Raw genomic sequence first — 18,971 nt, 5'->3', positions numbered from 1 at the left:
TCATAAGCAGGAGCTAGCCTAGACTTTAGTTTAGCACCTTTTAGCTTCCTTGGACTTCCATGCAACTAACAAGTTATGGTTAGCTGTAGGCTACAAATGACCTCTTTTCCTGTTGACAGAAGTGCCACATGGTAAGATAGTTAACTGTTGTAAGACTGCCAAATGCTTTAATCTATTTAAATTGCAGCATAGGCTATCTTGGAATCCATTAAAAGAACATGATGGAGGAGAAATTTTCAAGCAAATGACTTAATAGAATCAGCCCTGGAAAGGACCATTTATACCATCTCATAATACCCTATGTAAGATTTTTCCCCGTGGCATGGATGTTTGAGCAAGCAGAGGTTGCATAAACAGAGAAGTTGGAAAATGCAAAAATAAATCCAGAAAGCTTTATTCCTGCACTACAATGAATTTATATGAATATCCCAGTATCTGTTTTGTTCATATTTCATAAAGTAGTTAAGTATGTACAATATAGGATGGACCCTCTATTTCTTTTTATAGTGGATTTATAATTGTTTGAAGGGTTTTTTTGAGAAGAATTAAGCTTGTGTCATATTAGAAATAGCCCAGAGCCAGCACCTGTTGGCTGGTGATGTCATTGCAGTCCATGCCAACACAGCCTACACTCATTTTCTGCCTGTGAAAAAGAGAGCCTGGAATAAAGTAGAGGCAATGGGTAGTTAGGGGCTGCCAACAATGTTGGAATTTACAACCATTATTGCAAGCCTTAACATTTGCAAATATTTCATCATACTTTTTGCTCATTTTAAATTCTGTATCCCCAAATGGTAGCTGATATTTGGACTTATGAAAATGTTAACCTTGTGCAAAGTCTGTTGCTGACTTTACTACTACTTGGTTTTTGATTGGAGCTTCTGGACTGATCATTTTTTAAGGAGATGTGCCACAATGGCAACATCATGATTTCTTTGGCAGTGGGGCATTCAGAACTGGCAAAAAAACAAAAACAAAAGAAAGTCAAATGTGTAATGATAACCAAAAATTAAAATAAAAGTGGTCTCTGTAATGCAGGTGGAATGAAAAATAGATTTTAAAGTTTTTATCAGAATAATCTTTGATGCAGGACTATGTCATGATGCTCTTGTAGTTGTTACAAAATTCAGAAGTGCAGTCTCTTTCTGTCTAGATTGTAAAATGATCATTGGATTTACGTAGTATGTGTCTTACATAGAACAGAACCTACAGTAATGAATTTCCCCCCCTAACTATTTAGATAGATTCCTAAAGTTGGAAAGGACCATAGAGATAATTTATCCAATCTGCTTAGTAAAAGATCCACTACAGCTTTTCTGACAAATAACTATCCAGTTTTTCTTTGAAGACCTCTAGCAAAGGGCAGGTGGCAACTGTGGCCAGGGGATCCTTTACACAGCTTCGTGCTATGCACCAGTTGTGTCCCTTCCTGGATCATGAAGCATTGCACATGGTCACTCATGTTTTGGTCACCTCCTGAGTGAATTACTGCAATGCACTTTACATGGGGCTGTCCTTGAAGAACATCCAGAAGCTTCAATTCAGAATGTGGTAGCATGGGCTATTATGAATGCACCTTGTTACACCTTTGCTCTGCAAGCTAAGCTTGCTTCCAGTTTGCTTCCTAGTCCCACCAAACAGGGATGGTAATACAGCAGGACCCAGGAACTGTGCCTTTTCTGTAGCTGTGCCTGCATTTTGGAACACCATATCACTCAAAGTTAGGTTGGCCCTGACCATGTTCACCTTTCAGAAAGCCTGGAAGAGCTGGCTGTCTTCCTGGGCTTGGGAGAGTAATTGAGCCCACCTTTCTTGTGCATGGTTTCTTTGGCAGCCACTTTGTATTTTTAATTTATCATGATGTGTATTTTATATATTACATTTTTTAACCTTTGTTAGCCATCCAGACACATGTTAGTGAAATGGGTGGCCATATAACACACACACACACACACACACACTCAATAAATAGATAAAGGAGAACACATCAAGTTACATAGCAGCCTGTTTCCATTGGCTGACAACTCATATAGTCAGGGAGTTCCTCCTGATATTTAGCTGGAACTTCATTACTTGTAATTTTAAACCATTGGTTCTGGTCCTGTTGTCTGGGGAATTAGACAATAATGTGACTGCCATTCAGATATGTGCTATCATATTCTCCCCTCAGTCACCTTTTCTGTAGGCTAAATACACCCATAACCTTTAACCATTTCTTGTAGGGTGTGGTTTTGAGACTACATCATCTTGGTTGCTTTCTCTGAACTTGCTTCCATTTGTCACCATCTGTTTTGGAAGTTTTCAGAACCCACCTATGTTTAATATTCTCATTCTCATTCATCTTACAGTTAATGCTGAAAGTATTAGAATTTTTACTTGACACTGTAATAAATGGGGGGTGGGGGGATTGTTGCTTTCTTCCTAACTGGAATGGACTATCAACTGTTGATCCAGGAAGAAAACCTTGGATGGCGAGAGAGATAAATATTCTATTTTAGATAAAGAAAATAAGTTCATATCTAAATACTGAGGGAAAATTGTTCTACTGATGGCCATAAATTATTTTAAGGCTTAAGAAACAGTATACTTCTTATATATGCTTATGATCATGATGCTGATTTATGTATATGGTTGATATCTCAGCCTTTGGTTTCTACCCCTGTAAGACATTTCATTAGGTTAATTTAGCAGTCTGTGAGCTATGCTGAAATTGCTTGCTTCCCAGGACTTACAAATACTTCAGAAACATCTGCTGTATAGTACAAGCACTGACTTTTCCAATAAATTATATTTATGAAAAGCAAACCTAGTTTAATCCCTTTGAGCTGCTCCTGAGATGGATTAAATGTCAGATCCATACTGTTATTCATGTAGGTTGGAAACCTGGTGTGATTGAGGAGCACTGTTCCTGATCTCCACCTAATAGCTTGTTCTGTTCATGCCCAAATTGCTATAAACTATCGCTGGGTATGAAGTGGAGTGGAGTGTTCCATTTCTGAATAGTTCCTAGTTGTAGAATAGAAAATCCACTTTAAGAAAATAGCTTTTATCAGCAATTAAGTGGGCCTCTTTTAATAGCAATGCAACTGATTTATAAAGGATTTCTAACATTCAGTTCATTTTTTCCCCTTCTCTCTGTTGCTTTTAAAATATATTGAAAGACATTTGAAGCATTAAATAGAAAACTGCTTTTCACAAAATTGGTAATTAGTATAAAAAGTACACCTAAATTAATATTGCATGTGCTTTTTCAAGCTGGAATACAGTAATTCAATATTATTTCATTCCTTGCTACTTATTGTGGTGATAGAAATATAAATTGCAATGGCAGGTTGTAAGTACATCATGATAAAGCAGCTGCTTATTGCTGAAAGTGGTTGTGTTATCCTTTCAGGAATGCTTGTAGCTAGTCAGCACTCTTCTGCTAAGAACCATATTTCACCAATCCATTAAGCATGTCACCTGATGGGACCCAGGAAGTGTGCCTTCTCTGTCGTAGCACCTGCCCACTGGAACACCTATTCCCAGGCCTTATATCTTAGGCCCCATTCTGGTTGTGTTCAAAAGACCTCTGAAACCATAGCTCTTCCCCAGGCCTTTGACCAGAGTGGAGGGTGGGTCCTACGTGTCTGACTCCTTTCACGATGGTTTTTCTTCCAGCATTTGCATAGTGGTGGCAGTTCTTCTCCTCCCACTCCTCCTCCTCCTCCTCCTCCTTCTAAAATAGTATTATATAATCGTTTTTATTGTATGCCACCAAGGGAATCTTCTAATACCAAGAAGTGCTTAATTTTGGCTCAACCAAGTTCAAGTACTTATATCATTCCATTTCTGTCTGGGGTCTACAGTAGTAATACTTATATGAATATGCTATAGTTCTCTATGATTATTTTTTCTTTCAAATCTTACACTGGATAGGAGACTTTAGATTTAATACTTTATATAGTATAGTTCTCACTAAGTGGTGTTTGGTGTACTTAATAATAATCAAATGCATTTAGAGAAATGAAATTAATGTAATGTTATGTGGCCTTAATTTGTGATGACATTTTATTTGATTAGTCAATCCACTAACGTGTATAAGAAAATCACCCTCTATCTTGAAGTTGACCCTGTAGTCGTATATGGATAAAATAAGTAACATGGCTGACTGGTCTTCTATGACCTTATCAGTATCTGTGCCCTCCGTGATTTAACATTGTCAAAAGCTGTTCAAAGTTCTCAGAATAGAAAAACTTAAATTAAAAATGCCAGTAAGTAATGGAAAAATAAATAAAGTTAAACATGCCAATGATTAACAGACAAAGTGAGAAACTTCAGCCAGCTTCCCTGAATGCTTCAGACATTAAACACCTTTGCAACTTAAACATCCCTGCCTATTTATTTCTGAACAGTTAACTTTGCTTTTTATGGACATTTCTCACAGCTTCTCTGTCAGAGTAAACAAATAGTAGTAAAATTATGTCTGAGAGAATAATTATTATAAGGATAGGCGAGGAGAAAAATTACAAGTGTGAAGTGTGATTTTAATGTCTCAGATTAATAGAAACAAAACTCTTGCCGGCAGTTGCTTTCCTGGATACTTAAGTGAAACTGACAGGTACAAACAGATGCCTGTTTATGTGTATTTATTCCTTCATTAAAATTAAGAAACTCTCTGTTTGCACTGAAAAATAGTGGAACAATCCTTCTTGTTACTAACTGTCGGGTGAACCTGGTGTTGATGGTACCACAGTCTCAAATTTCTTAATATGTATTAATTCTGCTGCAAGATTTTCCAGCTTCTTGCTCAGGGAATCTTTCCTAAGGATCTTAACAGGATAACAGCAGCTGCAAGTCAACACCTGTTTATTTGTCTGGGTTCCATGTTATCAGTAAGATACAAGACAGGTTCTCAAAAAACAGAAGTGAGGCTGGGTTGCATCAATTTCACTTAATAGAACTTAACAAGCAAAGTAGTCAATACCTCTGCATGAAATTGACAGCTTTCATTGCCCTGTAATATATGTCTTTAATCTGGTGCTTTTTGGCATGCAAATGTAACCTTACTTTTGCTTTCCATATTACTTTTCCCAGTGTTACAGCCTTAATTGCAAAGCAATTAATTTGACTTCCTCTGCTGTTCACAGAAGGCGATGAGACGGGAGTGATGGATAATCTTCTGGAAGCACTGCAGTCTGGGGAAGCATTCAGGGATCGCAGGAAACGAATGCCAAGGACTCAAGGTAGGACAACGATTGAATTTGGGGCAAGGGGAGAAAATACAGCTGCTGTTCGAAAGCAAAGTAGTGGGGCAAGGGTCTTAGTAGTGGGGCAAGGCCTTTATGAGTTTCAGTGGAAGTATCTTTTGGTTTAGGAGTGAAATACCAGCAGGACATCAGTATGCAATCAACGGATGTAATGGGATAATTATAATAACTGCAACAGGAAAAAGTTCAAGGTGCTCCTGTTTTGATTGATACCACTGTAAATAAAAGTAAATAATGCTCCACAGTTTGTGGCAAATCATTAAAAATGTTCAAAATAATTAAATTGAGTCAACGGCAATCCTTAGCCTATATGAATTATGAATCTTCATTTTTTATGGTAAATTTGTACCTTGTCCTTCAGACTGTTAATTTTGTTAAATGCATGCTAATGAACATTCCTGAGTTGTTTCAGAAGCAGTGCTAAAGGATGGCACATAGCAGGTTTCTCTTCACCAATCCCTCATGTGCCATTATTGGAAGCTACTGGGCTTGATTTGTTTTGTGCCATAGCTTGCTGCCTCACTGGAGTCTGGCAAATGTGATTTAAATAAATCGTAGTTTACTTGAAAGCCACCGTTTCTTTTCCACAGACTCAGATCTGTTCTAAATGTGGTCAACACATGAAGGAAGGAACAAACTTTGCATCTTAGGTGTCTGCGGCAAACCACAGGGACAGAAAAATGACATGTGCACAGTGACATGATATTCCCTTACATATTTGCAAGCCAACATCTGATGTAAATATGTACATTGTGGGGGTTGCATTTTGACATGCATATCTATGTTTTATATGGAACAGAGATCAAAATATACACTCTAGAAAATTCATCCTCTCAATCTCAGAGGATCTAATGTCTGACCCTGGTGCATTTAGGCTCCATGGGTTGTAATTTGAGTGGAGAATGTGGTTACATCTTCTTCCTCCTGTTTGCATTCATGTTACTATGGCCATATATATTGACTTTTAACAGCAACCTTTAGGGAGAAATAAGTGGACAGGTTCCTTAAATGATATTGTAGAGTTATATACTATCAACGTAATTATTTCAGAAAGTCATCATGATTAATTTGTGACTGAACGATGAAATTAGCAAAGAAAAAAAATAAATAAAAAGACTGAATATTTCAACATATAAAGCAGTGTTTCTCAACCTCGGCCACTTGAAGACGGGTGGACTTCAACTCCCAGAATTCCCCAGCCAGCATGGCTGGCTGGGGAATTCTGGGAGTTGAAGTCCACCCGTCTTCAAGTGGCCGAGGTTGAGAAACACTGATATAAAGGAAGATTCTCTTTGCTAAGACAAGCAGTTATGTTTTCTCTAACTTGTTTACTGACTTAATGTCATCTGATAGTTTCAAAGAAGGTTTCCACAAATTCCCCGATTACCCAGTAGAGTAAATTAGCTAGCCGGCTGTAATATTGATCCCATGCTAATGTACTATAAATGTCACTTAGTACTCTGTGCATTCTGAAGATTACATGACCAAATCCAGAAGCCTCAGCTAGATAGAGGTGCCCATATAGAAGCAGGCATGCCATTAAAAATGTTACATGCTAGTGTTTCATGCCCAAGATCTCTGTATAGCATGCCAACATGGGGGTATAAATATAGCACATATCTGAAGCTCTTTAAAGCAACTGTGTCTTTTCCTGAGATTACTTGGCTGCCTCCCACAGGTCCAAAGCATCTTTTTGAAATCAAATCCAAAGTTCTGCACAGCTGGACAGCATGGTGTCCCAGTGCAAAGTTTGGTGGGTATGTGCAGTTCAGAAGAACAACCTCTTTATATCATTTGTTCATCTTTCCCCTGAAGTTCATAATATTTCTTGCATGAGAGGCAAAGCTGTCTTCTGAAGTAGGCTATCTTCTTAAGTAGGTATAAGACTGCAGCCTACATAAAGCAGAAAGAATTGGAAGTTTTTGTATATGCATCTAACTTTCTATTTTTTAAAAAAATATATAGTTTTATTTGAGTTTAATTGAATGACATATTTTAAAATGTCTGCTTTGATTATGGGAATGCACTTTAATTAACTTCTTACAAACAAAATGTTTACATGGTATATTTGCATCAGATACACTTTGAATCACATATGCAAAGATTTTTCACCTGTTAATGTTTTTCCTCCAACTTTTACATATAGACATTGCTGATGTTGGGGGTGTGGGGTGATTTTAGTGTAGATTCTGAATCTTCTGTAAACTTTTTTTTAAGGCGGTGATTTAATGATTCAGTGATTAAAAATGTCAGTGTCCTAAAATGCCTGTTCCTTTAACAATCCTGCATGTCCTGCTTCAACTAAGACTATGAAAGGGTCACATTTTGAAAGGCATTCCTCACTCTTTCACCAATTATCCATGACCTTTTATCCTAGCCATAAGCTATGAGATGATAAAACAAGACCAATTCTGAAATATATTCTCTCTAATATTAGCTTAAGTTATTTCTTTTCCTTCGTAGCTAACTGTTCTATCATTTTTTTTTTTTTACTTTTCACTATGCTGCTAAATCTTTTACTATAAAATTAAACTTCTAGAAACGTTAATAGCTACTGCCCTTTTAGGAGTGTCCTAGTTCAGAAATATTGCATCTGCAGGCTTGCTCCATGCTATAATTTCCTTCTTGCTGCCGAGTAGTTATCACTGTGAAATGGTTTAGCTACTAACTCTTGAGGCTGTAAGACATTACGTATTTTAGGCTGAACTAAGATGCATCTGACTGGTAATGTCTCTGTACTACATGCAAATGCTGTGGCACGTTATTCTACAGCTTAAAAATATAAGGCCTTTGCAAGGCAGCCACAATTTTCTCCAGAGTGGTACTTCCCACCATGTAAGTAACATACTTCTTTTTATGGAGATGCTTCACATCACTCCTAGTTACTTTTCCAGCATTATTTGTGGAAGACATTTCTGTGCACTCATACATAGAATTACAGAGTTTGAAGGGACATTAAAAATCATCCAGTCTATCTCCCTGCTCAGCCAGTGGAATGAGGTGCTGCATAAAATGGTGAGTTTTCCATCAACAGAGGTCTTCAAACAGAGAATGGATACTCTAGTATCTAGTATGACTCACATATGTATGGCTGACAACTTCTACAGCCAAGAAGCTCCCCTTGATGTCAAGCCTGAATCCCCTTCCTTGTAGTTGTACCCCATTGGTTCCAGCCCTGCCCTCTGGGGCAGTAAAGAATAAGTCTCCTTCTTCATGACAGCCGTTCTGAGGAGCTGAGGAGAAGCATCAGTTCTGAAGATTTGCACTGCCCTAATAAATACGAGATGGAACAATTGAAGAAGTCTGTGGTTTACTTGAGGACAACAGAGATATACACAATCAGAATAATTTTTAAGTAAATTAATCCCAACAATAAGCACTTTAAAAAAAACCCAATAAACAAGGAAATCAATTGCCAGATTTCATTTTCAGATATGTCACCTATATCCAGTAGGGTCCTGATGACCATCTGGATTAGACAGAAAGAAGAGAGTGATTTGCATATGGTCACCACAATTGTAGTATCAAATCTGTATTTCTGGGTGATTTTGCTCTCAGGCTCACACATGAAGTGGGATGAAAAAACAGACAACAGGAATTCTGTAGGAAACTCCAAAAGAAGGTTCCTGACAGCACTAATGAGATTAAAGTAGAGTCCCATTGGCTTGATTGCTTCCTTTGCTACTCTCCTTGACATACTTCTGCAGTTCCTGCTGAGTGAAGCTTAAAAGCGGGAACACTTTGGGGGTCAGTAGGTGTAAATGGTGTGGGAGAGGAGAGACTGTTTCTTTCAAAAGACATATTATGCTATATGTTTAGTATTTTGCAAGAGGCTTCCACCTATATTGTCAATATTAAGTGCCCTGGAGAACAAAACACATTAATTAGAAACAAGGAAACTATTTGCCAAATTCTGTTTAGTGGAAGCCATGCTAGGAAAGGATTATATAAACTAATTCATCTTCTACAGCATTTGTTTTATTACTAAATTTTCGGTACTGCCGTTCTACATTTTTACTTTGCATTTTCTGTTCCCCAAAGTGATATTTTAATGAGGCTGATATACTTGTGGCCAGCAACTTTTCCTTTGAAATACTTTAGGCAAAAGCATTTGGCCCCAATCTTACTCTTGGAATGTAATTAATTTTATGATCTATGCCCTTACAAAAAGAACACTGTAACTAGAGATAGGTTTTTACACAATACTTCAGACCTTGTTTGTACAAAATGAATTTTTAGAAGGGAAGGGAAGAAGCTTTTCATCATGGTAGAGATACAATCAACAACATTCTTTATTAAAGTACAGAGGTGATTTGCTACCTAATTTTCCTAAAACGTAATTGCTGTTAATAATTGCCATAACTTGTGCTTAATCTGTCTGTTCTGATCCACTTTTAATTCACGTCCTTTAGCCACAAGTGCCATTGAACCATCAGAGTTCTTCTATTCACCCCCAATATTGTTTCTAGATAAGGATTCCCTTGAGTCAAGTTTAGCTACATGTCCATGTAATTTTCTTGGCAACAATACGGAAGTAGTTGCATTTCCTCCCCCTGGATTTTTCTTTACTTCCCAGTCTAACCTACTGGGATTCCCTGCTGGTTTCTCACTCAAGTAAGAACTTGTCTGTCTGTCTATCTAGCTATGTTTCAGGGTCAACTAGGTGTTATCACTGGTGTCATGAGACTGTGCCTTGACTATTTCATGTACTGACATGCAAACTCAACTAATTCAAGAGGAAGCTCCAATAAAAACATTGACACTATTTCACTGAGAGCGTATTATAATGTTCTGTTTAATTTCTATGGATGACAGGATATGAACCTGACTGTATGAAGTCTCTTTGTCCCATTGCTGCCATTTAGTTTCATATGCCAGTTCTCAAAATAATAGCATTTGGGGGATCTGTTGGGTGAGAGGGGTATTTGAAGCAGAATAAGATGGCAATGTGTCTCTTTTACGCGGAGGAGCTCCACAATATCAAACTGGCATTTTAATATAATAACAATAGGAAATTTGGCTCTTGAGAGAATCTTCTGTATTTAATACAGTTGTATGTTGTCCAATGCTGAATTCAGAAAAATAAGGTAGGAAAGAGAAAGGAATTAAATGAAACTGAAAGGTGTTAAAACACATAGCAGGTGACTAGGGAGCATTTCCCAAATTATAAAGAGATTGGATAACATCGGTAGTGCTACCCTCTAGTTCACAGATGAGTTGCATGTGTGCATGTAGAGAAGAGGAGGCTGTCACTTGAGATGATGTGAGTATAGGTAATGCAGTGTGTGTTGGGAGCGAAGACTAAAATCAGGCCACACTATATTAAAACTCCATTTATAAAAATATGGATATACTGAGTTTTTAAAATGTTATGAGTTTGGTCCAGGAAGTTTAATCTTTCAGTTCTCTCCCAGTTGGATGTTGCGGTGCTGACCTACAAGGAGAAATTATATAAAAAACGTCACCTGCTGATGTATTTGCAAAAAATCAAACTGGGCTTTAAACAAATTCCTGACAGAGACATAAGAAGCAGGGCAGTTCCACTTCTCCCTGCAATCTCCAGACACCACCACCACCACCACCACCATCTAATTTAGAAGGCTGGAAGATTGTCTTCAGCATGTTTTGGAAGATTACTAAAAAAAAAGGGAAAGGAAGGAAGTTTCCATTGTATGCACAGACTTTGTCTTGCATATTAATGCATCTCTTTAACCTGCTCTTCAGTACCACCTCCTAAAATTAGCTAAAATTGCTCCTTGAATTTGCATTTTGTCCAAGAACTAGGAATTAGTTGAAAGATCTATTTCATTTAGAGCATTCACTCTTTTTCTCCATCCTACAGCGAGGTGTGTAGTCCTATGGCAAGCAAAAAACCTGTTTAATTCAAAATTATGTCAATGTTGTATTTCTTTAAATATAATTGATTTCTTCCTAACTCGACTTGATATTTATCTTTGATTATTCAAATCAGCTTAAGTTTAGCAAAATTCATTTTAACCTTGAGTGATGTATCTGTTGGAATAGTGTTATGAATTGATTAAGTATCATGAGCTATTTCAAATTCAGAATTATGATCTTCCAAAATCGTTTCTCATTGTAAGATCAGCCAACACTTCTCTTTGGATCCAGCAACTAGAAAAATACAGATCAGTATAAATTCAGTCTACAATAGTATCACAAGTCTCTCTATGTATATATGTCTATGTATATATAGACATTCATTCTGTTATGACTAGAGTCATCAAAGTTGTTTTTTTGACAACAATGTGAAAGCAGTTTACTTTTGCCTCCTTCATGTTTTGTTTTGTTTTCACCTTATTTTGTATTTCTGTATTTAATGGGTTTATCCCCATCACAATCAAAGAGATTTTTAGCGGTTACAATCTCCATCAATACAAAGAATACAATGTCCACACTAAAAAATCATTTATGTTGTTATTTTGTTTGATCTATTAAAAATAAATATAACAAAATAGCAATATAAATGAATCCTAGCATGCATAGAGCTAAAACAACTGATATCAACTTATGTCTCAAAGGCTTTCTGAAAATGCTCTCTTTGTAATTGCTTATAGAAAGCTCACAGCTTTGGGGAAGAATAAATTCCTTGGGAAAGGGTGCTCCAAAGTACAGGCATGCCAACTGAGAAATGGAGCTGTACCCCTTACCTTCCAGAAGTCAGGGCCTACTAGCAGATTCTCCCAGGATGTTCAATTTGGATGAGCCAAAAACAATTGGAGAAGGTGGCCTGGTAAATATTATGATGCCAAGCCATGTAGGGCTTTAAACATTAAAACCAGCACCTTGAATTGCACTCAGGAGCAAACAGGGAGCCAGAGCAGGGCCCAGAGTTCAGTTGTTATGAGCTTATGCCAACATGTGCTATCCAGCAACCTGGCTGCCACGTTCTGGAGAAATTAAAGCTTCCAAGTATTCTTCAAAGGGCAACCCATGCACTGTGCATCGCACTACTCCAAGCGGGTGCTGATGAGGGCATGTGTCAGTCCTGCATCCAGTACCAACCAGGTTCAATACCCTTAGATATTTCAAGATCTGACTATGTGTTTGCATCAGCTGAGATAACAGTTAAAAATAGTTGGATATCAATGGCAGATAAAAATCCCAAATACTGATATGTCATCAATTCAATTTTATGAATGAAATGGAAACCTTGGCTTGTTTCTTCCACAGCAAGCCACGTTAGAGACATAAGCCAAGGGCAACCTGTCCAAATCCAGCTTTTTTTTTTCTAACATTCACCATCTGTAACACTTGTTGGCGTGCTTATTTTTACTGAATTAGCTCTGTGGTTCCTTTATTCCATTTTGCTGATATTATATATGATTTCTGTTTCTTCTTTAGACTGATGTCCACCATCTAATAATGAAGAATTTTTCTATCTATTTATCTCTATTGGAATGCAATAAGTTATTGAGTTATGTGGAGAATTCCATGGAAAATAAAATTTTAAAAAATCATAAAATAGTTTTCAAAGCCTTCATAATTTATAAGAAACAACCACTTAGCTATAGAAAACAGCAATAGTGCAAATGTCTTCCAATTAACCATATTCCAATTTATTAGGTTACATAACTTATGTATGTACTCTTGATTTATTATAATTCTGATATGTGTATCAGCTGCAAATAAAAAAATTACGAGGGGATTTTTAATGATGTGAATCAGGTTACATTATATATCTTTTCTGCCCTTTAATGATACCCTTAAGTACAAATTCGTTATCAAAGAAAAAGCAGAAGGAAAAATATATTTTGTTACCTTATATTGTTTAAACGGGAATAAAACTCTGCATAGCTAGGATTTCAGCAAATGGTCAAGGCTAACCATTTTTACTAGAAGCATAAATAATAACACCAACATTATATTTGTTTGACACAATGGAAACATTTATATTATGCCACATATTCAGTGGTGAGAGGCTGCAGAAGAAAGATGTTGCGCCTTTGTAGAATGTCAACATATCAGTTCATTCAGTCATTCTCATAACCTGTTGCAGAGTTCAAGGTTGGAACTAGCTTTCTTACTGTGGCATGCTATGTATTATGGGATATTAAATGGATCCCGTTGTGGCAATATAAACAGTTACATAGTTCAGGATGCACAGCCTGGAATGCCTTAAGATGTAAAGGGCCGATCCCCAAATCATCTGCTCTGTGGAATGTTTTATCATCAAAGAAGGCCCATTTAAGATACTTTCATCACTGAGCTTGTGATTACATGGAAGTTCACACTGCTGGTCTTTGCTGTGGATCCTTGCTGACTGACAGTAGTGGCGGAAGAAGGAGGAAAAAAAAGTCCTCTAAATCTCCCTCTACTGATGGAGTGAGTTTGGTCCAAAGCAAAAGGATGAACTAGTGACTTGTTGGGAAAATATAGACCCATCAGGGTGGGCATGTTGCTCAAGTGTTGCTATTATTCTTCCGTTGTGTAATGGCCAATCATGGAGATTTCTCTGCTTTAAAAAGTACTGGTAAAAAGAATCTATGTAAATCTTGATTCTTAATGCATCAGGAACTGAATGTGAGCCAACAAGGTAAAGTGACTATTAAATAAAAATGAAGCATTCTTTAGCTGCATTAATTTTGGCTGTATTAGGAATCAATTCGTTGATTCCAACTCTTAGCAGTCAAGTCATCTTTGCCATGTTTTCTTTTTGAATATTGAAATTTTTAAGCACTCAAATGAGGTATTGGTTCCATCTTAACTTCTCTTGTGTGCTTTCTCACACACACCCCGCCTTCTAATTACTAATTTCATTCCTTTTTTTATGCTATGTTGTGACTTGTGGTCACAACAGTAGGCTTCTTGAATAGAGTCCCAATTCTCCAGAAACTTTCTGGAGAATTGTGTTGAATTCTGGACACCGTATTTTAAATAACACTTTGATAAAATGAAGCATATCCAGAAATTCTTTGTAATGGCAGATTATTTCACTAACTGAGCCTTCACTAGCAATGTGGCATTTGGAGAAAAGACTTCTAGTAATAGTTAAAACTGTCAGGGAGATGTAATATTTTAGATAGACAATTATAAAAGAAAAATGTTTTATTTATAACGAGATCTTCAAGCAACCCAACACACATACCCAAATCACTTGTCTCATATGCTTTATTTGATAGACCAAGATTTATAATAACTAGAGCAGAAATACAAGGGAAACATTATCTTTTGGTTTAAATTATAAATTGTTCGCAAAGCAAGTTTTACATTAACAAAACTTGATTGCAGTTTTAATGTTATTTTCATAGAAATTCCATACTGTTCAGATTCAAATGTTTATTCATTTGAAAAGGAGTAAGTAAGGGAGTATCTTCAGAAAGTAAGAGGGATGGAAACCCACATTTGGTTGACTGACCTGCTTTGTGTGGCAGCCTCCCTGTAGAAGTTCACTTAACATCTGTCTGTCTGTCCATCCATCCATCAGCTATTTAAATGTAAGGTAGGAAGTGAAGCTATCATTGATTTGCTGATCTGTGTGTAATGGGGAGATGGTTAGGCTGTTTTTTGAAATATTTTTGTTTAATTTTTATCATGGATCATTATATTGTATTTAACTGGATATATTATAAACTGTCAAGAGTCTTCTTTGATTGCTGTAGGTTTAAACTCAAACAAATAAATGCAAAAATGATAAAGCTGCCTGAATAATACTTTAAAATGCTCACTATTTCATTGCATCTTCATTGGCTTCAGTATCAAAATGCACAAGAATAGTAGCGGCCTCATAACTAGGTGTCCCATAAGCCACTGGATGTATTGGTGGTGCCTTTATGACTACATTAGGGGAAAAAGTTCTTTCCACATTAATTGCACCCATAAATTAGTTATCTATTTTGTGTCCATATTTCTTTAATATCAACTAGTGAGTAGAAACTGTTGTACAGAGGAGAACAAATTGTGGTCCCTCTATCTCCACACAGTTGATTAGCAGTAGAGTTTCCTAGTATTATGAAATGGGAAGCATATGAAAAATATAGTGAACCTTTAAAATAGCCTTTGCATAATTAAAAAACACCAATCCCTTCTGGGCTTTCCAGGTATGCTAATATAGCCCCAGTGACTCCCTGTGGCCCTTGTCATAAAGCCCCCGTGTTACTTGTGGTTCCAGCCATCAGTTACCCAACTTTGTTCTGGTTATCAACTATCAAATACTTTTGCTGTGAGCTATTCTATTTAGCTTCCTATATCAGGAGCAAGTATGGAAGGGAATAAGTAGCAATACTCCACAGACAGCACCTTAAGGTAAGCATTCTTAATAGTTTATAACTCTAATACAAATTCAGATTCCAAAGCAAATGCAGTTCATCTTAACAATTTTGTAAATCTGAAGAAACTGTTGCTGGGAGAAAATGCTAATCTATGCAGAACACTGCAGGCCACGCTCAGAGTCCTGCAACACTCAGAGCTCTTAGAACTCAATTGCAGGTTGGGGATTAACTTGAAGCCATTGTTAACTGTTTCTGTGGCAATCTCTCAGTATTATTAGTTGCTCCTGCCCAATAGTCCTATGGCGTAGCTCGTTTTACCTCCCCTCTTTGCAGGTTAGAGAGAGACTTTGCTGAGAGAGAATTGTTTTTGATAACCTTGCCTCTGTTAATATTGAAAGTTGGATATGGGATATCTGTTGTTATGCATCTACTTAGAAAACAAAATGCTGTTACTGCAGATTCAATTTGTACGCTTCCAGCTACTTCCAAAGAGAAAGAGGAGGAAGATAAAAGATGATAATGACAAGAGTAGAGATTTTTAATTCTGTGAGCACTTCCAGGCAAAACGATTCCCAATATGGCTTAGGCTAATACAGAAGGATGCTAGATACTACATTAGTATAGAACCAAATCATACTAAGTGAAGGAAATATTCTCAGGTACAACCTTTATTCCTTCCATTAGTCCATGGTGTTGTCCACAAACCTCCCCATCAAAACAGATTATGTCTTTTCTAGCAGCAGGTTTATCCAAGAATCAGATGCAGAGGATATAGTATTGAAATGTAGAGGACTAGTACATACTACTGTAGTTTTCACATCTGTGTGGCTGACCTGGGGGTAAAGCAGTAACACAATCCTCTATGAGGACTGAGAAGCTCAGGTGGGAGATTTACATTTTAACTATATGCTTTCCCATAGGCAACTCCAGTAGAAAATATTTCTGTTTTTCCAGTATGCATTCTTGTGCGTTCTTTGCTCATTTTAGGAAAGAACATTGATGTCTGAGAGAAGCCACCAAAATATTTCACTTCCATTATTGATCTTTTTCTATGAAAAGAAAAAAAAAAAAGACTAGCATAGAGGTAGTCCTTGACTTATGACCATTTGTTCAGCAACCATTTGAAGTTACAATGGCGCTGAATGAAGGGACTTACGACTGGTGCCTGAAGTTACGGCTGTTGCAGCGCCCCTACGGTTATGTGATCAAAATTCAGGTGCCTGGCAGCCTGCCCATACTTACAACCACAGGGACGCTTCAACTCCCCTGGCCTGCCTATCTTGCAAGACCTGGGGAAGATGTGGCCAGCAGCTGCCTCACAAAGAGCCAGGCCAGGCACGCCTCATAAGCGGCGGGAACAAGAAGATGGAGAAGGTCAGCTGGGGTGGCAGAGCGCAGGGTGGCAGAGGCCTCAGAGTGCAGGGTGATAAGGGCAACTGTGGCTAGGACTGGGCTGGGGCGGCTGCAGCTTCCTGGGGTGTGGCAAGCAATCCCAGAACCATGCAGTTCTGGGGCCGCTTGCCGCCCTGCAAGGCAGGGTCCGGGATGGCCAAAAGGGCAGAGATGGGGGAGGGGAGATAGGCAGGTGGGGGGAGTTGGAGGCAGTCCCTTACCTTACTGAGGCTCAGGACTGGGAGGGATCGAATGGCTTGGATTGGGATGGGTCGTCAGCTAATGACTGGTGGAATTCACTTAACGACTACAATGGGGAGTGCCAGGATTGCGGTCGCTAAGAGATGTGGTCAAGTGACATCTTGCTTTACGACTTCATCACTTAGCAGTGGAAATTCCTGTCCCAATTGTGGTCATAAATCGAGGACTCCTGTATTTAACGTCTTTGAACCAAAGAGAAGTTCGTTCTCTTTCGAGACAGCCATCTGCAAAGTTTAGAATAAATAGCATGACTATTATGCGGTTATTTAAGTTGTTATGCAGTTATATTCAGTGCAAAATAACATTTGGAATGAAACACTGCTATGTTTTATTTGTTTGCTTATAAATTACATAATATGGAGTAGTGATTTTTTTAAAATAGTTATGTAAATACTAAACTTCTCCCAAGACTATGTTTTCTCCAATGTATTTATTTTTCAGTGTTCCCAATTCTGAACAACACTGGAAAACATCTCACGAACACTGAACAAATGTATAATGGTAGATATTTGGAGTATAGATCTCACCATCTTTGCATATGTAAATCATTGGCAGTTTCTCTTTGATATTTGAACTCTTGACATAAGTCTCTGTTCTTTTACACTAGGAATTGTGGCTTGATCTTTGTGATTAATATTTTCTTTTTCCCAACTGATAAACTTTTTTTTAAAATGTTCTTGACCCACAGTGATCCATTATAAATAGAAATGGGGCACATAGCTTTACTAAGATGTTGTGCCAGAGATTTTCAGTTGTGGAATGGTGGGTGATTAGAACCCGGGCTTCTGTATGGCACTGAATATATATGGCTGACTTTGTAAGAAATACAATTACTTTTAAAAATTGTTTTCAACAGCATGCAAGACTTACTCAATTCTTATCCATAGATTATTTTGCTATGTTTGAAAATATCCATTATAATTTCATACAGCATGTTGCTTCTCTGTCTGCCCACAGACAGAAGGATCAGATCTTTGATATTCTTTCCTAAATCTTAATATCAAGGTATGTCTAGTCTTTAAGCTAAATACAGAGTGGGGATTTAAATTCTTTCCTGGTCACCGCTGTCTTGACTAGCAAAGAGGTGGCTGTTATTTCATCCTCGAAGTGGTTATTTTGGACTCAGAGGTAGGCCACCAGAGTTTCTGCTTCTTCTAGAGGACCTCAGTACAGACAGGATGTGAAACACTGCACTAGGTCATTTCAACCACTTTCTCATTTATTATATCAGTAGAAGATCTGCACCATCTGTGAAGATTTTCTTGTCTTCCGTTCCTTTATCTTTGCCATTCTTAGAGTCCACAGAGAAGTCTACTCCATAAACAGATGGCTAGATACACAGAAACACAGTTTGAGAGAAACAAAGCATTTTTTCCTTCTGTTTTTGTGAAGAGTGTTTCAGAAAAAGAATCATCTGCTGTTGGAAAGAGTGAAGATGAATTGATGCCATGGCAACCTCATTTGTCTTAATAATTTGTCGTTAATAATGCCAAATGATCATATAAATATCAAATGCATGGCCAGCAGTGAATAGTTCTGTATTTAGAATTTGATTTGTTTTTGTTTTGTATCTCTCTTACCTAATAATATTTCCCATTTCAAAAATGTTGGGATTTTTACACCAGCTGATTTGCATGCTTAGAGAGTACTAAGCTGGTTCCAAATAATACTGAGTGGAAGAAAAATAGCCACCGGAATCTTATCTCTAATTCTGATTGCTTCAGCAGATGTGTCTTGCATGATGCTTGAGGAAAGAGTTTGGAACTAATTAGTATTTAGCATTTTAGAAAAGGGAGAAATTGGCAGTATCCATATTAAACCCAGATTGTGGTGGAAATAC

The 18,971-nt window shown here is 37.5% G+C and overlaps 1 protein-coding gene across 4 annotated transcripts in view; it reads left to right on the top strand.

The window, feature by feature from the left end:
* The window catches only part of DIAPH2 (diaphanous related formin 2), a 259,065-nt gene that overhangs the window by 183,550 nt on the left and 56,544 nt on the right, over window positions 1-18,971 (top strand). For all 4 annotated transcript variants that reach the window (XM_088151773.1, XM_088151771.1, XM_088151772.1 and 1 more), the window contains one exon: window positions 5,130-5,225. In XM_088151773.1, the coding sequence (XP_088007899.1) occupies window positions 5,130-5,225 (96 nt within the window). The remainder of the gene's footprint in view (window positions 1-5,129; window positions 5,226-18,971) is intronic.

This window comes from Python bivittatus, unplaced genomic scaffold, assembly GCF_059951505.1.
Source record: "Python bivittatus isolate LINGU-HERP-01145 unplaced genomic scaffold, Pbiv_v1 ctg000670_np1212, whole genome shotgun sequence".
NCBI lineage: Eukaryota > Metazoa > Chordata > Lepidosauria > Squamata > Pythonidae > Python > Python bivittatus.
This window is presented reverse-complemented; position numbering and strand designations above follow the sequence as displayed.